General features: G+C 38.9%; 1 protein-coding gene across 2 annotated transcripts in view; it reads left to right on the top strand.

The window, feature by feature from the left end:
* Nucleotides 1–24979, top strand: part of BBOX1 (gamma-butyrobetaine hydroxylase 1) — a 39494-nt gene that overhangs the window by 2993 nt on the left and 11522 nt on the right. Inside the window, exons 3-5 of one of the 2 annotated variants that reach the window (XM_032224504.1) lie at nucleotides 2577–3037; nucleotides 3863–3977; nucleotides 18453–18651. In XM_032224504.1, coding sequence (XP_032080395.1) covers nucleotides 2645–3037; nucleotides 3863–3977; nucleotides 18453–18651 — 707 coding nt within the window. In that variant the 5' untranslated portion in view covers nucleotides 2577–2644. Of the gene's footprint in view, nucleotides 1–2576; nucleotides 3038–3859; nucleotides 3978–18452; nucleotides 18652–24979 lie in introns of both variants that reach the window. The other variant, XM_032224495.1, reaches the window with a different exon arrangement.

The following is a 24979-nucleotide window of genomic DNA, read 5'->3' as shown; positions in this document are numbered from 1 at the left end:
CATGGTGATTTGATTTCCACTCTTCAAATACATGTTTCTGTAGTGTATCATTGGCACAATTAAGCATAACTTCTATATTAGTTTCTGTTGTTCAGATTAGGGAAACATTTAAATGGATCCATGAACTCCTTACGCTAAAATAAATAGGAGATAGTAGCAACAGGCTATTTCATTGAAAAGAAATGAAGAATAGTAGGTAATTCTGTTGAATGGAGTGAGGGATTGGTATAAAAGCGGTATGATTTAGGGGGAATGAAATCAGTATTTTAATTTGTTTGAAACTAACATGATGGATAACCAAAATCTTGAAGAGAGAATGCAAAGTGTCTAAAATTAAGCAGGATCAATAATATTGAGGTAGGGTTTAGTGGAGAGAGAACTACAAAAGCCATAAGTACATATAAGACCATAAGTTGTTGGTAAAAAAGGTGTTAATGATTTAGACGTGGGATGGCGAACCTATGGCATGCGTATCACAGGTGGCACGCGGAGCCATTTGTCAGGGCACGCGAGGCGTTTCCCTGTCAGCTGGCCAGCGCACATATGTGCGCTGGCAAGCTGAGTTCAGCCTTTTTTAAAGCCATTTTTTGCCTTCCCCAGGCTCCAGAGGCTTTATAGGAGCCTGGGGAGGGCGAAAACAGCCTCCCCTCTCCCCCAGAGGCCCTCTGGAGGTTTCAGGAGCTTCCCTGACGTCTCTGGAGCATAAAAAAACCGGCCCTGCGGGCAAACCAGAACTTCAGGAATGGACTTCCGGTTTGCTAGTAGTGCCAGTTTAAGCCCTCAGAAGCCTTCAGGGGCCCTCCAGAGAACGAAAAACGACCCTACAAGCAAACCAGAAGTGACTGGTGTCATTAATACAGGTAATGAGTGGAAGACAGAGGAGCCTCTTAAAGAAGAAGTTACAGGTCTGTGAGAGCCAGAAATCTTGCTTGTTTGTAGGTGACCAAATACTTATTTTCCACCATAATTTGCAAAATAAATCGTTCCAAATCAGACAATGTGATTGTCTGGATTTGTTTTCTCATTTTGTGTCTCATAGTTGAGGTCTACCTATGATGTCAATTAAAGGCCTCTCATCTTTTTAAGTGGGAGAACTTGCACAATTGGTGGCACAATTGGTGGCCGACTAAATACTTTTTTGCCCCACTGTATTGTGATATTTTTATATATATCTTCATGTTCTGCCACAATGATTTATTGAGTTTCCCATCCCACATGCATATGGATAATTTTCATAAATTAATATTGTTTTTCTTCAAAAGAGAACTCACTGTGTATAAGTTCAGAGACTTTCACTCAATTGTGGTTTTGTGGAGGAAGGAATCCCAAGCATAAGGTATTAATTATGGAAACCCATCACATTTGGAAAAAAAACAGGTCAAGGAAGCTATTCAGTGGTCTCTGGTGCCATTAATTTCACATTCTCTGAAAAGCTTTGCTTACTGAGATGCCAATGCAGCATTCATAGCTACAGGAGACTATGGATGGGGAAGAGAGAAGATTCAGTTCACCAGGAAAACCATTTTATGCATTTGTTAACTTATAACAGTGATGGCTAACCTTTTTCTAAAGGTGTGCCAAAACTGTATGTGCGGACACTATCACACATGTGCACGCCCCTCCCCCACCTGCACATGCGCAAGCAACCACCACCACCACTCATGAATGAGAGAGACACACACACACACGGAAATTTTCGCTCTCCCCAGGCTCCGGAGGCTTTCCTGAAGCCTTGGGGTGGGGGTGAAAATGGCTTCCCCCAGCCCTCTAGAAGGCTGAAAATCAGCTGGCCAGCACGCGCATGCGCACAGGAGCTGAGGACTGCCATGCCGGCAAATATGGCTCCGCGTGCCACCTGTGGCACATGTGCCATAGATTTGCCATCACAAATATATAACATTAACATGAACTGTGGTGACATAGTGGTTGGAATGCAGTACTGCAGGCTACTCCAGCTGATCACCAGCTGCCAGCAGTTTGGCAGTTCAGGTCTCACTGGCTCAAAGTTGACTCAGCCTTCTATCCTTCTGAGGTCGGTAAAACGAGGACCCAGATTGTTGGAAGCAATAGGCTGACTCTAAACCTCTTAGAAAAGGCTGGAAAGCACTGTGAAGCGGTATATAAGTCTAAGTGCTATTGCTGTGTAGGGACGTGACAAGGAAGATAATCAATATACAGCTTAACCAGATGTATTTAATTTTGTTACAGGTGCTTGATGCCTAGCTTCCAGTGTTTTTAGCGTTTGAATTTATATTCCACTGTTTTATCCATAGGTCATTCAATCCCTCGCTTTCATTAAATCAATGAAAATACCTAAAATTGTTATTGAGGTGCAAATACATTTGTACTTGGTATTCAAAAATAATTCTTTATTTTAATAAGATGCAATTAACTTTCAGAAATACAGTCAGTGATACTTTATTCGATGGGGGTGGGTAATAGGGGGTAGGGAGTCACTGAAAACAGAAAGAGACACTCCTTCAAATACAATCTTTCTTCTTCTTCTTCTTCTTCTTCTTCTTCTTCTTCTTCTTCTTCTTCTTCTTCTTTCCATTAAAACCATATTTTTCTTTCAGAACTGATGGAAGACAACTTTCGTAGGAGAAGGCATTGATGAAGGGAATACCAAGCGAGTGAAAGTAAAATGTGGATGTTACTTGCTAAAAACTTGCTAAGGACAAAACTTTATGAAGACTGCTCTCGAATTTTGCTGCGAACACCAAAGGGCAAGCTGAGGTCTCAAAAATATTTTTCATTGAGCAGTAAACCTTGGCTACATTCAGCAAAGATAGCTCATGCAGTTCAGACCTTCAATATCGGCACAACTATCCAGAAAGTGGAAACTCTAGAGAAAAAACAGTTTATCTGTGTTCATTGGGAAGATGGCAGTGAGAGCCTTTATCCTTCAGTGTGGCTACGAGATAATTGCCAGTGCCCAGACTGCTTCCTACACTCTGCTAAAGCGCGAAAACTCCTTCTGGAAAATCTAGATATCGATATCGAGGTGAAAGATGTCATTTTGACAGAACAGAAAAAGGTAAAAGAGTTTATGGGTATGTGCAGTTGTAATAAAAATGAATACAACAAAATAAAACCATGTAATAAATCGATTAAACAAAATCATGTGACTCAAGCTGTTTTGGCCCGTGACCCGACAAAAGGGCGAGTGACAAAACCGCGCCCGACTAAACCGCATCGCTAAAACCGCGACGTCATCAACGTGCCGACAACAGCGCGGAGACAGAAGGACGCTTTACAACAGCGCGGCGACAGAAAGCCGATTTAACTTAAGGTTAGGGTTAGGGTTAGTGTTACGTTTAGGGTTAGCGTTACGTTTAGGTTTAGTTTTACAGCGCGCTTCTGTCGCCACGCTGTTGTCGGCGCGATTCAGCGCTCATTCGTCAGAGTGCTTTAGAACACGCGGTTTTGTCAACGCGGTTTAGTTGGGCGTGGTTTTATCGTTCGCCCTTTTGTCGGTGAACCGTTTTGGCCAAAGAGACAACACTTCCCCTGATTTAGATATTAGATTTCTATTGATGCACCCTAAAATCTACCTTTCTGCGATCGCATAATTCTGCTGGCCAGTATTTTTTGCAGTCTACTACTGTTCCAAAATCTTTTTAACAAAGTGTTTTTACCAAGCCAGTTATCTCTCATCTTGTAACCTTGCTGTGGTATCTATTAAATTTTGTTCTTTGCAAAGGTACAAGATGTTCACTTGCATGGAATTCACTTGAGTTTGCATTCTTTGCAAGGCCGAAAGAACTCTATGAAACAATTTTGAATAAAGTGCCATTCAGACTGTGCTACAGACAGTACAAATGAATGCCTTTCAATGTTTGTTTCTATTTCATGGAAGAAGGTAAATATTGTATGGCCAGATGACCACACCAGTGAATTTGAGGCTGAATGGTTGAAGAAAAGATGCTTTTCTGACCAAGCTAGAGCAAAAGCGCGAGAAGAATTGTTTTTATCAGGTAAGAATTTATGTTGTTGTGATAAAGTATTAAGGCAAGAGTCTCAGACATGGCCACATGCTGATCTCCAAGTCATTTTCTACATCAGTATTTTGTAGGCACTGAGGTTTCTATCTAGGAAGGCCCTGATGCCAGACACTACATAGATGCACAGTCTAGCTCCGTGATGGCGAACCTATGGCATGCGTGCCACAGGTGGCAGACAGAGCCCTCTTTGTGGGCATGCGAGCCGTCTCCCCAGTTCAGCCACACCGTGCATGCACACACGATGCACACACGCCTCCCGACAACCAGCTGGATTTCGGGTCTCTGCCGCGCATGTGCCAGGGCCTGGGGGGAGTACAAGGGTGTCACACATGCATGCATGGGGGGGCAGGGCATGCGGAGGGTTGCACGTTGCATTATGGGTGCTTGCTCTTTCGGCACGTGACGACAAAAAGGTAAGCCATCACTGGTCTAGGTCATGATGTGTGGTCTTACAATTCTCCTTAACACAACCCTGCTTAACTCAGCAGGGTTGTGTCCACTGGACTCTGCAGTTGGCACCTCAAAGTCTGTCAGGCCTGGCAGTGCTGCCTATGAGAATCCTTTACCCTGGCAGGCCCTGCTTCTGAGGCAGCTGTAAGGAGACAGTGTGAAATATGGCTTAGTTAGGGAAGATGGGTCAGGAATGAAGAAGGAGGAAACAGCTGAGAAGGAATGGATCTCACTGCCACACTGTAGGGCTTTCTCTGCCAGATGAGGATCAAAAAGACATCAAGTAAGCAAGACTTTGCTATTATGGAAAGGAAAGAAGGATTCTGCTGGGCCAGGAAAGAAAAGAAAATGAGAAGCAGGCAAAAAGAACAAAATATCTTTCCACTCAGGAAGGAAAGAGAATGAAAACAGTATTTTGGCAGGTCTTAGTGGAATAGAATTCCTAGATTATATCCTCCGAAATAGAATCTTAAAGCTATAAATATATTACTTATAAAACTGAGTAATAACAACCAATTTTGATTTTATGGTCAATGAAAAATATTGCTAAGTCGTCAAATACTCTGCAATACAATGTTTCTCAAATAGTTCTGATTTGCAGGGTTTTTAAATTAAATGTATTTATATTAAATAGCATATTGTGATTCTACTCATTATATTCATTTTTGACACACTACAAACTTTTGCATCAGTATATGAAAAGGCTTTAGAGCTGCAGCTATTGGGCTAATGATAATAATGGCCCTCATGATTATTTGAATTTGAGAGGTTTGTATTATAATGCAGAACTACGGGTATGCCAGTATGCCATTATTGATTTTCTATATGTATTTTTTTCTTTTTGTTAAAACTGGCACTAATGCTTGCCTTTTAAGGACCAAGTGAGTTTCTGTACTGTACAAAGCAGCTTGAAAACATCAGGCAGAGGAAGGATCACTGATTAACTAAAACTCAGAAGGAATATGGCAGCACCTTTTCCAACTAGCATTTAAATTAGATTTAATTAAAGCTTAATTAAAAGGCATAAGCTTTCATGAGCTGACATTCATTGCATCAGATGAATAAAGTAGCTATAATGATATGGGAATAGATAGGTAGGCGGGCAGGCAAGGGAATCCAACTTAAAGGTAAAGGTAAAGATTCCCCTCACACCTATGTGCTAGTCGTTCCCGACTCTAGGGGAACTACCAGTTTCAAAGCCAAAGAGCCAGAGCTGTCCATGTCATGTGGCCGGCATGACTAAACGCCGAAGGTGCACGGAGCGCAGTTACCTTCCCACCAAAGTGGTTCCTATTTTTCTACTTGCATTTTTACATGTTTTCGAACTGCTAGGTTGGCAGAAGCTGGGACAAATAATGGGAGCTCACTCCGTTATGCAGTGCTAGAGATTCGAACTGTCAAACTGCCGACCTTTCTGATCAACAAGCTCAGCGTCTCAGCCACTGAGCTTGCAATCTATCTTACAAATGCCTATTTAATTTTTATATATTTACTTTCATCACCTATTGATGATGTGCCTATTTGATATAGTTCGGCAAAGTAGTAGCTCACTTTTCAGTGTCAGAGTTGCTGTTTCATTGACTTTCCACAGTTGTCTATACAAGATACTTTTTCATCAAAAGGGAGTGGACCTCTTGTCATCTTGGAGAATGTTGAGCACCTCACTTTTCATATTGCAGAGATTCTTTGCTCTGATTATTGAAGTCGAGGCTGTTCCATGTAGCAAAGAGGCACAATTTCACACCACAATAATAAGTGCAACCAATTAAATGTGTACCAGAAAAATAATTCATTTTCTGTCCAGGTAACTATATTTGGCACTGTGATTTAAGGAAATTTAATCTATATATCAACATTCGCTAATGCTGCTTCTTTTATTTTAATCAGCATGCTAGCTGAAAGCCATTAAAGGGTACTGAGAGAGGAAAAGGGGAAGTTTTGTGAACCTCAAAATAATATGGGTGTTTTATTAAAGTAACAATCCTTTGATTTGAGAAAGTTATAAAACTACACAAGTTTCATTTATGTATATAATTATATATCAGTCTTCTCTTTCGGGAAAGATGACAGAAAAAATTGTAGCCGCAGACTCATGAATTATTCTGATTCTCTGGCCCTTTGGGATTATCCGCTAAAATGTGGTCCTTAATTTGTTTTTGTTACCTTGCTAAGTGACATATTGCCTAAAGTGAATGCAGGGAATGGAAACTTGTGCAATTGCTGTCAAACACTAGGTTCAGTATTGACATGACAATCTAATTTGGATGAAATCTCCCCTGTAAGATTAACTATTGAGTAGAATCCCTATTCTTTGTCACTGTGAATTGCTGCCTGGTCATTCAGACAAGCATTTTCGGGGGGAGGTTGTTGACACTAGGCCAATAAAATATGAAATACTACTAACATTTTTGCATATTGAATGAATGAAATATTAAGAGCTACTAACACCTGGACTGGTTTGGAAGCTGTATCAGCCATTTTTGCAGCCAAAAATCTTTAAACCTGTAAATAATTCTGCCAATTAGAGTAGACAGACCCATTCTATCACTTACTACTACATTTTCTTGTGACCATTTCTGGGCAGGGTGTATTTTCGCAGAAATGAGAAAATTACACTCTTTGCAACTAGCATTTAATTGTATGGGTTTGCAGCAAAGTTCTGAAATTCAGTTTTACTGTACATGTAGACTTTTTATGTTCTCCTGTGGATGTGGATAATGAATAGAAAGCAAAACGTTTGGGGGTATTTTCAATGGGATCAGCTATTTCTCCTAATAATACATCAAATCCAGTGGTGGGATTCAAATTTTTTTTTACTACCATTTCTGTGGGTGTTGCTTTGTGGGCATTGCAGGGGAAGGTTACTACAAAATCCCCATGCCCTCCCCACCCTACTAAGATACTTTCCAGCTCTGTTCTCCTGTTCAGGGCAACAAAAGAATATCAGCGGGGGCGGGGCCAGGCTATTTGCCAGTTCTCCGAACTACTCAAAATTTCTACTATCAGTTCTCCAGAACCTGTCAGAACTGGCTGAATACCACCTCTAATCAAATCATACACCTTCTCGTTTGCGACCAAATCAATAAAACTACTGCCCAAATAACCGCTTTCCGAACTATTTGTTCTCAGATATAATTTAAATTGCTGGTTAAAAACTTTATATTACTTGAGTTCAAGGTATATTTACAGTTATAAAGCATTATCCTCCAGTTAATAAACAGGTATGTTGCTACTTGAGGATAGTTCTGCATTCTTATTTTGCTGAGCATGCAGAAGAAGAGGGGGAGAGAAATGAAAGAATATGAAATACAAGAGCTATTTTGTTCCTTAGCTAGAGGTTTTTGCAATGCAGAAGCCCAGCTCTTCCCTTGAGAGCAGTTAAAAAAAATCATAAATGCCTTAATTGAATAGTATAAATGGTCTCTGTTAACCTGTCCATTAACATAATGTTTTTACACCAAATTCCAGGGAAGGAAATGGCTTCTTGCAGTGAATTGATTTATGGAATTTTCCTTAGATTTTTTTTTGACTAACAGAGGCTTGAATTATTCAGTTCGTCACATGATGGAGAGAGTTTCCCTCTCTTGGTCACTAGGGAGCAATGGGTCTTCCCCTTCTATCCTACCACATTTATTTTCACTGAGTAACAGAAACATGAAAGGAACACATATTTTCACTTGCTTTAATTTTTATATCATACATTATGAAATCAGGCAACTAAGTGCTGTACACCAATTTAGATAATCCAGTTTACAAACCAATATTCAGGTAGCCCTCGACTTACGACCACAATTGAGCCCAAAATTTATGTTGTTAAGTGAGACATTTGTGAAGTGAGTTTTGCCCCATTTAACGACTTTTCTTGGCACAATTGTTAAGTGAATCACTGCTGTTAACGTGAATCTGGCTTCCCCGTTGATTTTACTCATCAGAAGGTCGCAAAAGGTGATCACATGACCCCGGGACACAGCAAAGATCATAAATATGAACCAGTCGCCATATGTCTGAATTTTGATCACATGATCATGGGGATGCGGCAAAGATGAAAAACGGTTATGTCACATTTTTCACTGCCATTGTAACTGAACAGTCACTAAATGAACTGTTGAAAGTTGAGCGGTCTCCCTTCCCCCTCTCTCCCTCCCTCTCATTTTAAGTCACAATAGCCAAAGTCACAGATTCTAAAGTCTTTTCCCCCTATCGTAGATCTGTTTTTCATTAGTAATGACAAAATTAGTTTGAAAGTTATGCGAGAGTTCTATTGGACTTCCTTCTGAAATCTAAGCTACTAAAGTTGCCTCCAAATTGTTTGACAGATAAACCCATTTTTCAGGGCTGAGCTGCCTGTCTTTTTAACATTTCTTAGCAAATATGCTTTCAGCAGCAAAGTGGAAATTATATTGAGTGTGGTTAAGACATGGAAACCATGTGCATCCTGAAAGAAAAAAATAATGTATATGTGATTCCAACAAAACAAGGCAGTCTCTGTGGGAAACAATAATGGAATCACAGTAATAAACCTTAAGTAATATAAATGTTCGATATGTTTTCCATCTTCTGATTTCAAGTTTATTGCTCAATGTAGATATCAAGCCAATTCTACACAGTGGCTTTATTTATATCTGCCCACTGATGTATGAGTAGGATTATCCCAGTCTCAGAAATTCAGCCTGGGAGCTTCCCCATCATGTACTCACCCATGAATTCCTCTGCTTTCTTTCCCACATTAAATAGACAAATATACAAGTGCATTAATCTTTTCTGAAGACTGATACACTTTTCTCTATATATCTAGCTAACCATCAAGAAATAAAAGTATAGAACCTTGTAAATGTTTTATGTTTGTCTTGACTCAGAGTTAATCAGACAGTTGAATTCCTATCCGATAACATTAACAATTTTTAGATATGTACAGGTAATCCTTGCTTACTGGCTGCTTTGTGAAGTGATGATGGTAATGAAAAAATAATTTTGAGACTAAGGTGCATATTTAAGATCTGTACAATCTCTCTCCCCCCTCCCTCCCTCTCTCTCTCCCTCTCTCCCTCCCTCCCCACTTCTCTCTCTATTACTTGTTTGCCACTACAATTGGTTACTACATCTTGTCCTGTGTCTTCTCCCCCTCAGAAAGCAGGGATACTGGAAAGGGAGGAATTGCAACAGAGTTAGCACACACACACCATGGGGAATACACATCAAAAGGAACATACCACTACCAATTGTTTGCTAATAAGTTTATCATTGGTTACCATAATTATTTTTCAGTGATTAATTTTAAGTGTTAACTATTAAAATATAGATCTTTCAAGGGATTTCCTATTTTCAAATGAATCCCATAGCATCTCCCTATACGGCTGGGAAAACATACCATATTTTTTGGAGTATAAGACACACCTTTCCCCCCACCCCCAAAAAAAGGGTGAAAATTTGTGTGTGTCTTATGCACTGAATTCAGCATTTTTGGCCTACTGAAACTCCGCACCATGCATCCAGTTTTCTGCAAAAATGGACAGCAGAGGGTTTGGGAGGTTTGGGAGGCCTGAAAAGTGCTCCTGGGGGCTGGGGAGGGTGAAACATGGGTCTGTTTCTTCCTCCCCAGCCCCCAGGAGCACTCTATAGGTCCCCTACACCCTCTGCACACCTTTTTTTTTTTTGCAAAATTGGGCCCATTTTCATGAAAAACTAGCCGTTTTTTGCCCTCCCCAGCCCCCAGGAGCACTCTACAGGTCTCTCAAACTGACTGCATGCCCCCTTTTCACAAAAAATAGGGCTTGCAGAGGGTTTGGGAGCCTGCAGAGTGCTCCTAGGGGCTGGGGAGGGCAAAAACTTTTTTTTAAATGTACCTCTTCAAAATCTTGGTGCATCGTATACTCTGATGCGTCTTATAGTCCAAAAAATATGGTACCTAATATTCTGGATATTTGCTGTTACTCATTTGAAAAATACTCAATTATGTGGCCCAATGATCTAACTGTTGATAACATAGCTTTCTATGTTCCTATGAACATTTTAAATCATAGTTGTGCGTTCCGTATACCAACTCATTAAATCAAATGATCAATAACAATTAATAGTTTCAGGTTTGGGTTGAATCTATGGAATTTATTAAGAATTGAGATTTAGCAGTTGAAGAACTTGACCCATTTAAATATGTTGCTGAAATATTTTTTTTTAAGTTTAATGAATGTTTATTTGAGCTATCTTTCAGGTGTGATTCTTCTTCTCTCCTATTACAAAAGAGATACTGTGCCAATTCTAATGGTTTATTATTGAAATTTTAAATCATTTCTTTTTCTTCCTATTCTTTGCTTTAAGAAACTTTGTAAACTGAAAAATAAGTTGTGAGTTTCTGGATAAATAATCTAATTTGAACTAATTTCCATTGGTACATTGCAGTATAATAAACATCACAGTGGCACATTGCAGTATAATAAATGGATTGACGCAACAAACTCTTAACTCAGAAGTCCAAAAGTTTAAACAATGAAAATATAAATTTTGTAAGCTATTAAATAATTTTATGTAAGAATCATAGTCTGCCTAGTCTGGGAAAGAGGCCATTATATTGCCCAGAGTATCATTAAATTGAGCAACTCTGTAAAGGATTAAGGAAGAGCTGAAGACCAACATCCTGCACTGTATTCTTAGTTAGCCAAAGTGTTGAAGTAGTTAGTGTCAAAGTATGATATCATCACTATCTATTGCCACATCCATAGAATCATATGTTGCTTCTAATTTGCAATCATGAGAGTTAGAAAGCATTCTGTTAGGTGTGTAGGGTATCCAGAGTCCATCAGTTTCTCACTTTTTTTACATTGATGCCAAAATGACAGTATTGTCAAATATCTGTAATTTATGCACAACAAGAAAATTTAGACCAAGTATAAGAAATGGAAAAACATATCTTTTATCTCTTTTTAAATCTGTGGCCGGTTGACATTTGCTACTTAATCCTTAAAAACAGAAGTGTGTCTGGTATATTTATAAATAGCTTTCAGTCCATGTCAATAAAGGATTCTCTAATAAGGATTAATACCTACAAAGATATGGAAAATATTTTTAGAAACTGAAAGAGAAACAGAGATACAGGAAATAAAAGAGCATCTGAAAAGAGAGACAGATTCATGCCTAATGTTCCTTTTCAGCAATACTGAAATGTGTGTAAATCATTTATCATAGTAAATGGAAATGTTGGATTCCACCTTGTTGTAGTTGAGGCAATAGTTGGAAATTCTCCCTTTTCCCCACAATAGCCAATTAATTGCTATTAAAATACCTATTCGTTTTAAAGCTTATTTTGTTTGCTTTTTTTCCAAAGTAATTTTCCTATATGTGTCTGTTAGCACAGTTCAGATTAGCTTTTATACAGCCTTTAGGAGAATGTAAAAGTTATACCTTTAAATGCCAGATGCCAGTGACTGTATGAAAACATGTACATTGCTACTGTACATTGCATTGTCCTGTAATCCCTTAAGGAACAGAAAAGGGAATATAGCTGAATCTTTGAATGGTAATTTAATTAAGTGTTTTCATTAAAAACTTTCACATTTTTCTTTGATTTATTTAATTGGTATACCTGGAGCAAAAATACTACCTGTCAAACTTTCTGCCTCTCTATTGCATCTTTCCTCCCACCATGTTTCTTCCAGATGTTCTGTAGTATTGCTGCAGAATTCTCAGCCAGAATAAACAACAATCTTGCTAGCTGTGAATTTTGGAAATTAAAATCTCAGAGGGCATGGAGGTGGGGAAGATGGCTGCATTTCATTACACGCACCTCATACATTGCTATTTTTTTAACCTCCTCCTTTAGCCCATTGTAATCAGGTTTTTCAGGGGACGCGGTGGTTCAATGACTAAGACGCTGAGCTTGTAAATCACAAAGGTCAGCAGTTCAGCAGTTCGAATCCCTAGCCCCGTGTAATGGAATGAGCTCCTGTTTCTTGTCCCAGCTTCTGCCAAACTAGCAGTTTGAAAGCACGTAAAAAATGCAAGTAGAAAAATCAGAATAACCTTTGGTGGGAAGGTAACAGCGTTCTGTTCGCCTTCGGCATTTTGTCATGCTGACCACATGACTACAGAGACATCTTTAGACAACACTGGCTCTTCAGCTTTGAAACGGAAATGAACACCACCCCTTAGAGTCGGGAATGACTATCACGTATGTGTGAAGGGAACCTTTACCTTTTACCTCATACATAGTTTTTTTTTTACCTCCTCCTTTAGCCCATTGTAATCAGGTTTTTATTTCTAATTTCAGTTGCTCTTCTTTTTCCTGAAACATTAGCATATGGTTTACTGTGGCCAAACTAAACACTTTGATGATTGTTATGCTAGTTTATGAACCCGTTTGTCTACTTCACACATAAAATGGAGAAGGGGAGTTTCCATGCAAAGAAACTAAATCCTTCTCCTATGATTTGAGGTATTCCATTTCCTCCTCATTAGACACAGAATGGAAGAGGTTGAAGAAGCAACGAAGGGTTAATACCCAATTATGGGTCTCTTAACTCTGAAAATCGATCGATATACAGTATCTCACTCTTCATAAGCCAAACAAACATGGGAACCACAAATATGCTTTCCTCCACCATGTCTGTTTTGGCATCCGTCTCTCCCCCAAAGGATTCCCACAAAACATGTTCTCTTGTCAAAATCTGACTGACAGATTAGCAATAAAAGGAACTGGCAAAGAGTACCTAGCTAAATCCCTTGGCTGTCTATTATTATAGAGTGCTTTCTAAAATGGAAAAGAGAAAAATTCCAAGGAAATCACGTCACCTTTTTAAAGATCTATATGTACACATACTGCACGAGCACACAGATGTAGCATATGTTTCTTCTGGCTCTGGATCTTGACATGCTTTATGCAACTGCCGTTTTATTATAGATAGCTGCAGTAGTTTCTTGTCTTTCATGATCCAGCAGTAGGAAAGTACTATGACAGCCATTGCTAAAAGTAAATCTTGCGTATTTTATTGTTCCTGGGAAAGCACACAACTAATATATATATATATTTATTTTTGTTACATAGACAACACATACCCACAGCAATAAAAAAACAAAAACAAAAAGAAGAAAAAAAACACAGAAAAAAACCCCCATCATCACATACAGCATGTCGTTTGGTTACAAGTGTTTTAACTTTTATCATTCTTATACATTTATTATTTCATTTAATAGGTTATAATATACAGTTTGGGTTGCTTTGTTTACCATCCCTTCCTCCTGTTGTAACACCACCTTATTTTCCCTTTCTTTTCTCCCTCCCTCCCTTCTCTACTTTCTTCCTTCCTCCTCTCCTTTCTCTTCCTTCTTCCTGTATCTTTCTCCTACTCCTGCTCTTCCTCTTCCCCTTCCTACCCTCTCTCCTCCTCTTTCTCTCCTTTCCATCCTCCTCTCCTTACCTCTTTCTTTTCACCCTCTCTCCCTTTTCTACTTTCTTCCTTCCTCCTCTCCTTCCCCTTCCTTCTTCCCTTACCTCTCCTTTGCTCCTACTCTTCCTCTTTCCCTTCCAAGAAGAGTGTTTCTAAACCTAGAAGTTCCTGAAAGGATACTTCTAATATTCATGCCTGAACCAAGACATTTCCGAAATGAGAATGATTTGATATTCCCTGTATAAAGAAGAACAAAAGGCATGTTCTTCCATTGCAATCATTAGTTGAGTTAGGGAATACTTTAGATTGTTTGGTAAAATGCTAGAGTCTTTCAGATTTTGTTCTAAAGTTTGTAATTATTTACAATTTGCAACATTAAGCACACAGTTTAAAAACCTGAGAGATTTCCCAAATGTTACTTTTGAAATTTAGCCCTTTTTCTGTATTTTTAGCAATGAGATAAGCTTTTCCTTTTGGCAGATAGAATTCTCCCAGCTGTGTCATTTCATGAGAGGTTGCAAAAGGCTACAACTCCATTGTGAGAGATTCGCTTTTGGAAATCAGTTCTTTTAACTTTGTACGCCTTGATGAGAAACCTTGCAACTTTTCTAGGTATTTGGGAAATAATCATTTTTTAAAAAGAGTCATTGATTTATTTCAAAAGCAATATATGGCCACCTATCCTGGGCAGCTAACAACCGCCAAACTAATATAAACAAACTAAACAATACAAGCAGAAACACCCCCAAATTAAATCCCATCACACTATCCAAAGCACCATAACAGCCTCACATTGGCTGCATATGTGCTGGTCTCAATTCACATGCTGGCCTACTTTCTGAGTGAAGAACCAGGTCTTCATGGCTTTCTGAGAGGCCAAAAGTAAAGAGTCCCTCTAAATTTTAGTGGGGAGGCTGTTCCACCACAATTCATATGGTTTCTTTTATGTGGATTAGATTCTTCGCACATTAAAATAATTTATCACTGTTGAGGTGCTGCTGTTTTGAAATCAGCTAGTTCTACACAGTTAATATATAGACCTATTTTGTTCAATAATGCCAGTTCTTTTTATGTCTGTTCATCACTAACATTCAGAACGGGACTTGTTCCATAATAATTATGCAATGTTACTCAGCTGCTTTCAGCCTGCCTTAGTAGTCTTTATTATTTGTAATTGAGTGCTACTAAAGAATTACTATTCTTATTGTATTTATTTTATTAATCTTCCATTACATTTTTAAAGCAGTCCAATTCTATAATGACTATTTCCAAATGCCTGCAAAAAACAACCATTCCAAATGGAAAAATACACAGGACCCGCCAAACACTGTAATCCAAGGCTTGGAGGGGACACAGATTTTTAAGGCTGTTTTAAACACTGTCAATCCTGGTCTGGCTGAGGTAGAAGGCCTGGCGGTGGATGTCCTCTGAGTTTATCTCTACTAGGTCAATCAGGGCCAGCTCGTCAATGGACCACATGAATTTCCCAGGGCTCCCTATGGGCAGGGTAGCACGGAAGGCGCTGGGGCTGTAGATGGTCTGCTCCTGCAAGTGGCAAATGTCGCTGGGACTCTTGAAGTGGTTCTGCACCTGGCCGCGAGTCTCGGTCGGTGGCATTCCCAGGCGTTGCCTTCTGGCGCCTATGCTCAGCAGCCTCCCCCCACGACAGGACACCTGAGTTCACACTAGATAAAACTCAGTGAGGGAGGTACTGAAGAGGGAAGGTGTTATGACAGAGAAAGCACATTTCTTATGTCCAATTAGGTTACTATTTCTTGAAGAAGACAGGAGTATGTCTACTATTTCTGATTATATTATCTGAGCAGAAACTACATAAATGCTGTGAAGAACTTGACTGGTAATAAGCAATACTCGAATTGCACCCAGAGTCTACTAAAAACAAGTGTAGTTCATGAAGCAAAGGCTTTAGATGAGTACAATATGGCATGCCCCTAGTTACCTACGCCACTGCATTTTCAAGGGTACCTCCAACTAGAGCACATTGCCATAATACAATGTTTGAGTGCTGATCTGAAAGGACTCCTAGTCCAGGTAGCGACATCATTGGCATACAAGATGGACTTAAATTAAAACCTTCATAGCCAAACTGCTACCTTGAGTACTATGAGTCCGTGTAGACCCCCAAATTATGCACCAGTTATGAAGGGGACAATGCAACCCTGTCCAGTATTAAAGATGAATAATTCCCATCTCTGGGGATTATTAGTACTAGATTTTGTCAAGGATGTGCTTGAACCTCTTCCTTCCAACTATCTCCAGTATTTCCCAAATAGTCTGGAATCAAGATGTGCATTTAAGTATCATCCACATATTGATTACATATGACCACAAACCAATGAACGTCCTCGCACGATGATAAATGTTAAACAGAAGACACTAGAGGCTTTGGACTTGATTTCTTCCCTCCTATCAAATCAACTAAACCCAACCATAGAGATAGTAAGTAAAAGACTGTGATGTGTCTCCATTCCTAAATTGTGTGGGTAGATCAGGAAGATACCATGTCCAATGTTGTTGAAAACATCAGATTATTTATTGATGCGCTCTTCCTATTCTGGCTCCATCAAAAACAGTTATTAACAAGACCAACCTGAATTTCTCAGTACTATATCCAAGCCTGAAATCTGACTGGAAGGAGTTCACATAAATCGGTTTCTACCAGGGTTTTCTTTAATCACAACCTAATCACCTTTTCAACCTTCCTTAAAAGGAAAGTTGGAAATGGGATGAAAATTATCCAGTACAATTTTGTTTCAGCAAAGCGTCTTGAATGGATTCAATACCCCTTCCTCATGTCACCTTCGGGACAGCCTTAAACAATCAGGAGGGACATGGTTATAATAAACTTGTAGTCATATTAGCCAATCCAAGGATCCTGTTTACCTCCTGAGGAGGTAACTCAAGAGTTAAAGGCTCAAACTCATCTCAGCTACTCACATAAGACCTTGCTTCAATCATTCATCAGGACTCACAAAATCATAGTTCAGCTCCAAGTCAATCCCCATAACTTTACTTGGCACTATTCTTCACAGTGACTCTGCAGATGGTCCTGTAATTCATTCTTTCCCAGCAGGGTATGGATCATTTTAAAAGAGGGAATCTGGATGACTATTTGTGGACATGATAAGAGTAGAAAAATAATGTATTGCTACTCTTATTACCACAATGTGATTGCTCATATGGGATCCTATTTGTGCTCCAATTTGTTCTTCATCTTCCTCCAACAGAGTGCTAGGCACCTCTCCAGGATCAGCAAACAATAAGAGGCCGTAGGGCAGCAATTCAGCCAAAGGCCCCTGTTACAGACAGTGATCAAAGATTCAGCTAAAATGCTCATCAGATCCTTAGGATGGGAAAATCCAAGCTTCTTCTGGAAGCCAGCAGGGTTTATAGTCTGTGGTAGATCAATCTAATAGGTCCTATTTTCCTTCCAGAGGAGGTAGCTCCAGTAGGCTAAAAAGAACAAATTAAGGAGTTATCTGACCATGGCAAAAGATTAATTGTAACATCCTCAAGAGCCAAATGCACATTGCCCTGAAATAAAAACAGATTTAATGTATGATCTCTGGCTTATGACAAGCTCTCAATTATGTAGTTGGCTCCATGGTAGATGTCATCTGAGCTGACCCAGATTCAACCTCACCTAGGGGTAGATTGAAGTCCCCAAGAACAAAAAGGCTTGGGGTTTCCATACCAACCTGAGGATGAAATGTACCAGGTCGAGCAGGAATGTTACCACGCAGCAGGGAAGCTAATATATCAGCAACAATTCCAAGTGCTCCCTACAACAGAGCTTCAACCAGAGAATCACACCTTCAATTACCTGCAAAACAGCACCTCTAAAAGTTCATGAGACCTCCTTAATAACAACTAACATTCCATCCTCTTTCTCTGGAAGCACAGCTAGTATTAGATTCAAAACTCAGATGGGCATAGCTGTGAGCAAGGCAATCTCCCTCGAAGCTTACCCAGGTCTCATCTGACATTTTTTTTAAAAAAATAAATAAATAAAAAATAAAGATAATTAAAAATAACAAATACATAAATTAAGAAGAAAAAAACTCAAAGGGAAGACTTGATGGATCACAATGTCTTTTTCTACTGTCAGTGTTTTATGTTTCTGTGTCTCAGGGATGCACATCAGGTTGGTGGCTATTCATCCGCCATGGAAGAACTTACTACATAACAACCTGGTTCTCTGAGTAATTCCTTCCATTGCCAAATTGTTTCTTTTTTTAAAAAAAAATGACCTATAATCTATTTTCCTATAACTGGAATCTATTATTTTGCCTACTGTTCTATGGAAAGATGAAAAAGATGTTTTAAACCTTTCTAACAGCGTTTTATAATTTAGAAGTCCTTCTTCACTCATTCTGCCCTGGGCAAGTGTACATATTAACAATTACTTCAATCTCCCTTCACATGACTAGCTCACTGATTCTTCCCCCTTGATCTTCTCGGAACCAGTCTGTCTGCATTTATAGTATGATACCGAAAACTGAACACAAAACCCAAGTTCCAGTCTGATCAGTATAGAATAAAATGGAATTCTTTATAATAAAATAATTCATAATAATTGATTTATATATTTCTTTTGCAGAGCGCCAGTATTGGGGTTCTGAACTTGAACTCCCTACTATGGACTTTGAAGAAGTACTGCACAGTGATGAAAGGGCATACAAGTGGTTGGTTACCCTTAAAAAGGTGGGAATTGTACTTCTAACAGGAGCTGCTATCAAACAGGGAGAAATTCTGAAGCTCGGACAACGCATTGGTTTCCTTCGCCTCACGTTTTATGGGTAAGTTGTTACATTTTTAAAAATGATGTGGCTTTGTCTGCCATGTCTAAGCATACACTTTTGGGGGTGGGGAAGAATAAATGTATATAAATATTATGTTGCCATTTTCTTCAACGTTTTTGGTATTACTAGTACCAGAAAAGATCCTAGTAGAGTTAACAGCATTTCAATTGGTCCAGAGACAGCTTCAGTATTCAGGTATAACACAAACCATGGTTTAACCTTAACAATAGCCAGACAGATAAGAATCCTATATTGCTCTGCGTCTACCAGGACAACTGTTAAGAAAGATTTGGAAATTATTTTTAGGAAGTCCATTTTAATTAATGGCAATTTACCAGTTTTGATTGGGGAAAAATGATAAATTTGATATATATTTTTTTGAAACAAGGCAACTTCCTACCATTGCCATCAGCAGAAGTTTAAAATAAGCTGTGATTAATCTTTATTAGACATTTTTAATATCCTCACAACCAACCCAAGGAGAAAAGCAGAGAGCAGACTTCCTTATCTGAGCTATGATTAGCATATCTGAGCTGTAGTAATCAAGATAACTAGTAGATAATAGCAAAACTATGTTTATTTCCATATATTAATTGGATATTGGTGTATTAAGCCTACAAGCAAGCTTATAGTATATTTTTGTCTTGTTTCAGATGTGAAACAGCAGGAAACTGTTTCTTGGCACTTTGCCCTTGAAATTTAGCAATATAATTTTGGGAGATCCAGGAAGCATACAAAAAGGATTTTGTCAGTCACATAGAATTTGCAGACTGCTGCTCATGATGTAAAGTAAATCATGGTGTTAACATTTCAGGTGAACCAATTCTTGGTATAGAATAAATGTAAATTTTTTAACTCGCAGTGCTATAGTTAACAGTAAAAAGTTTTAGAACCAGTTTCCCATAAATCCCAGAATCTTTGATCGTTTGCCCTGCAAGACTCAGCTAATGAGAGTTATAATTGGAAACATTTTGAGGTCATTAAGTACTATAGATTAGCATTTTCATTTTCCCATTTTGTATCCTGGATATAATTAAAAACAAGTGTACTTTAATTAGAGTAAGGTCTCATTTCTCCCAATATGTGCATATTGGCACACTAGCCAATGTGATAAGAGGCCCTATGGATTATTAATAAAATTTGTATCTCCTTTAAAGGAATTAAATCCATCATTTAAGCTTTCCACCTGCAATAATGGTTTTAGACTTCAGAAGTCTAATTTCGTGTAAAACTGATTATATATCTCTGTTCAGAGCCATTGATTTCCAGCCTTGGTGTCTTATCGCTACTTCGTTCTTCCTATGTTTCAACTTATTTCTCTTGTTAATCTTAAAGCAGCCTGTAGACATCTGTTCAGAATTTGTTGCTATGGTTAATATGGGTTATGGGAAGCTTCATTTTAAATGCTGATAATATCCTTCAGAAATGTGACTGTTTAATTCAAATGTGCAGTAGAAACATATTTTCCAGTTTGTTGAGAAATAGGCTTATGCAGGAAAACACTTTTTATCAGTCACAGTCACAAGCATGTTTAACTCTCTCAGCAGAAAGAGTCTTGTAGAAATGCCGAGAATATTTTGTGTGACTTTTATTGTCATTTAAATTTTTATTTATTTATTAAATTTATGGGCCACCCATCTTACCACATGGTAAACTCTGGGAGGCTTACAATATTAAAATGATTATACTTTTTTCAGATTCTACAACCGGGGTGTCTTTTGAGTTAGGCCAGGGGTTGGCAACCTTAAACACTCAAAAGATCCACAAAAGCCCTAAATGGAAGCCTCCTGTTCAATTATGGAGCCGACCGGAAGTCCAGTTCCCCCACCATAGAGTCTCCTCCTAGTGTGGCATCCTTTTTCCTCTACCTGTCCCAACTGAAAGCCCTATCAATTGTGGAGCCGACTGGTGACAGGAAGCTGCAGCAAAGGGATGAAAGAGCCACATGCGGCTCCAGAGCCGCAGGTTGCTGACCCCTGAGTTGAAACTTTGGCTTCTGTGGTAGAATTATCATATCTGACTGCCAAAATCCAGATGATGATTATTATTATTAGATTTTTAGTCTATCTTTTCTTTTACATAACTTAAGGTGGCAAATAGACTTCCTACCTCTTAATATCCCTACAACAATCCTGCATGGTAGATTGGTCTAAGAGAGAGTGACTGACCTACAGTTACCCAGCTGGTTTTCATGTCAAAGGGAGGCCTAGAATTCACTGCCTCTTAGTTTATAAAACAGCAATTTAGCCACTTTCAGATGAGTAGGAGATGGCAACAAAGACAAAACTCTATTTGGCGAAACCAAGTGGTCATCTGGATATTTGTTATCCAAATAATGGTAGTTTTATCTGTTGATTTAAAAATGCACATTAGCTGTGTCTGTTTGCGATTTTAGTAATGTCTCCAAAATCTGCATATCTAGAGTAGACTCTCACATTACAAGAAAAAGGACAACTTGAAAATTATTTCGGGTATCTTCTGTAAAGGCCAGCAGATCCCCAGTATTTCCAGTGGCTCATTTAAGAGTTATTGTAACAATGAAATTTCTGCAAGTTTTACATTTAATAATCTGCTGAAAAGCCACAAAACCCAGTATATTCAAAGGCTTCCAGGCAATAAGTACTGTTAATAGATTCCCCTCTTTTGTTTTAGATAATATTGGTTAGTCTTGTTAGCAACTAAAAATTCTCCACTTCTTTTTCCTCTGTCTGAAACTATTGAAAACAAACAGAAGAAAGTGATTACATATACGCATTCCAAACCTTGACTATAAGATTTGGCTACATAAACAGAGGGGTAGAATCAAGATCACGTGAAGTGTTAATACCACTTTATAATGCCTTGGTAAGGCCACACTTGGAATATTGCATTCAGTTTTGGTCGCCACGATGTAAAAAAGATGTGGAGACTCTAGAAAGAGTGCAGAGAAGAGCAACAAAGATGATTAGGGACTGGAGACTAAAACATATGAAGAACGGTTGCAGGAACTGGTTATGTCTAGTTTAAGAGAAAGAAGGACTAGGGGAGACATGATAACAGTGTTCCAATATCTCAGGGGTTGCCACAAAGAAGAGGGAGTCAAACTATTCTCCAAGGCACCTGAGGGTAGAACAAGAAGCAATGCGTGGAAACTAATCAAGGAGATAAGCAACATAGAACTGAGGAGAAATTTCCTGGCAGTTAGAACAATTAATCAGTGGAACAGCTTGCCTCCAGAAGTTATGAATGTCCCAGCACTCCAAGCCTTTAAGACGATGTTGAATAGCCATTTGTCTGGAACGGTATAGGGTTTCCTGCCTAGGCAGGGGTTGGACTAGAAGACCTCCAAGGTCCCTTCCAACTATGCTATTGTATTGTATTTACATTCCTTTCAGATTAGAACACAAGAGCAACAATCATTCACACACACACACAGCCATGTTTTTTATGCAAGGTGATGTGGAAGCTCCATTTGCGTATGCAGCATTGACTTAACCAGTCTTACCCGAATTCGCACACTGCACAGACAATACAGAGATCGATAATCCATGGTTGGAAATGGCTAGAACAGACAGTCCCCTACTCATGAACTTTTGAGAACTTTTTTTGAAAGCTGTTACAGAATCTGAAAGTCCTGCTAGAAATACTTCAAAACCTCCCCCCAAAGGGGAGCAACAGAAACAGACTGTAAAGTAGGTGTCTCTAACAATGCTTTGAGCTCTAAGCACATAGCACTTGTAAGCACTGTCCTGAATAATGGGAAGCGAGCTTCCTATAATCTTCTCTGCTGTCCTTACCACTCTCTGAATGGACTTTCTATCTGAGGCACTGCTACCACCAAACCAAATAGTGATGCAATTTGTTAAAACATTCTCAATTGTGCCTCTGTAAAAGCAGCCAAGACTGAAAAAGAAAGATGTGCTCTCCTCATCCGATACAGGAAATGAAAACACTGGTTTGCACGTTTCACTAAGGATGATGTCTGGAGAGACCAATTCAGATTGTTAATTATCTGCAGCCCCAGATACTTAATACTGTTAAGGTACCTGGGGCCAGATTTTCCCACCACTAGAAACCTCCACCAAATGCACCTCCTTATTCTTGTGGAAAATGGCAAAGCAAAGGGTGGCCCACTGCTGTTCATGGGGTCAAGACCAACCAGTGTGTACCTTAGTCCTCTGCCTATGGGTCACAAGGATGGCAGCACCTGATTGTCTTGCCAAAGGCCTTTCCCCAGTGACAGTTCCCATGCAACAACTCTAGGCCACCCCTTAGTGCTGATGGCCAAAGCTGCAATGGATGCAGAAAAACACTCTCAAAAGTAGAGAATAAGTCAGTATGTTCCAGCAGAAAATCATTGGCACTGGATGTGCCATGTCATGTTGAATTTCCACCATGAAATTACAGACCATTTTGAAATAGTCTCTTTTTTCTGATGATTTCTGAATAATCCCGTCTACTATCTTTAAAAAGAACATATTAAGCTAGACAAATAAACCTAGCTCAGGGAGGGAGAAAAAGGAAGAAGGGTCATTTTTATTGTATCATTCCTTGCATTTAGAGAAAAATATACTATTTATTTTATAATTCTATCCAGTCTGTCTATCTGTCTCATTCATACAACCCCCCCCCCCTCACACACACAGGTACACAGATAGAGGGAGAGAGAAAAACAATTACAACAATTACAAACTACTTGGGTTTGAATTAATTGACTATAACCAACCAAGTTAAGCTATATTGAAATTCCCAGAGCAAGTTAATATTTGTTAAATAGAAGAGTTTGTTACAAGTTAAAAATAGCAAAGCAGCGGTTTGGAAAAATCATCTCTGCCAGTTGACTGTAATGGATAGTGAATATGTGATGAATTAAGCAGGCAATGTTTGACAGAGGTTTAGCCAAGAGGGTGGGGAAGACAAGAGGAGCAAAATGCACTGAATGAAGTCTGTGTGCAACAGCATAAAATAGAACTATGTTAAAAGGGCTAAAATTTAAAGTTTCAGGAAAGGGGATGAAGGGGAGACGCTGCACATCTCATCCTTAGGTAGAATTGAAGTTTCAGTTGTATAGTAATTACACAAGTTCATTTCCTTTAGGAAGAAGAAGTTGCTGAGAACTTTTTAATATTTGTGTACCATGGCAATGTCGTAAGCCTCTAAAGATTGCATATAAACACCGTGCTGTAATTTAGTGTCTCTCATACCATCTTCAGTATGATGAGGTTCGATATTTGGACCATGGACGACTTTCCCTACTAAATCATGTCCAACCTTGAGTCATTCTTCTGTTATGGATAAAAGCTAGTTGAAGATTGCGTGCTTGTATAGTTTTTAATTGTGGCATATTGACTGAAACCTTTTAGATCTAAAAGATGTCTCTCTGGTTTTAGTTATGCTACAATACATGATTACCTGCGTAAGGTACATTAGGTGTTTGATCTATCTGATGCCCAATCTAAAAAGTTTGTATTTGTTCAGTTTGAAAATCAAGGCGAATTGCTTCACAGATTTCATATTTTAATTTGCATATGGCTCAGAGTTTTTCAGCCCTCTCTGAGATATGAGTGATAATAAAGAACAAGCTGTTTCAAGCAGTTCATTTCTATGTTGGATCAAAGCAAAGCATTCAGGTGAAAATCGAGTAGAAAATGGAATACGGTATGTGGTTAATATTAAAACATGATACGGCTTTCTGAAACTTTTCTGACTTTATTATAGTTTTTTTGCAGTCTGGGAGAAGTGGGTAAAGAAAGCAAAAGAAGCTCCTCTAAAATTCTTTCCCTTCTCTCCTCTTATTTACTTACTGAAAAAATTAACAGAGTGAAAGGGACCTTGTAGATCATCTAGCCAACACCCGATCTCCCTACCCAAGCAGGAGACACTACACCATTTCTGACAGATGGCAGTTCAGTCTCTTCTTGAAAGCTTTCAGTGATGAAGCTCCCACAACTTCTGAAGGCAAACTGTTCCATTAGTTGATTGTTCTAGCTGTCAGAAAGTTCCTCCTTATTTCTAGGTTGAATCTCTCCCTTGTTCAGTTTCTATCCATTATTCCTTGTCTGGCCTTCGGGTGCTTTGGAAACTAAGTTAATCACTGCCGTGTTTATACAGTGGCTTTATTATGTTGTTTTTGCTCCAGGGTCCCTCAAAGAATTTGTAGCTCACTCACACAGCATTTAATTTTACCTGTCTCAGATCACTGAGATTTGAGCCATCAGTGTAACCTCCAACTGACCCATTGGAGAATGCAAATAAGCTAGCTCCCTAATACCCATTCTGTAATTCTGTTGTACCATAAATCTCTCTATGCAACATGGCCCATGTCCTTTGTTCATGATTTCTGATT

Source organism: Thamnophis elegans, chromosome 1 (genome assembly GCF_009769535.1).
Source record: "Thamnophis elegans isolate rThaEle1 chromosome 1, rThaEle1.pri, whole genome shotgun sequence".
Classification (NCBI taxonomy): domain Eukaryota; kingdom Metazoa; phylum Chordata; class Lepidosauria; order Squamata; family Colubridae; genus Thamnophis; species Thamnophis elegans.
This window is presented reverse-complemented; position numbering and strand designations above follow the sequence as displayed.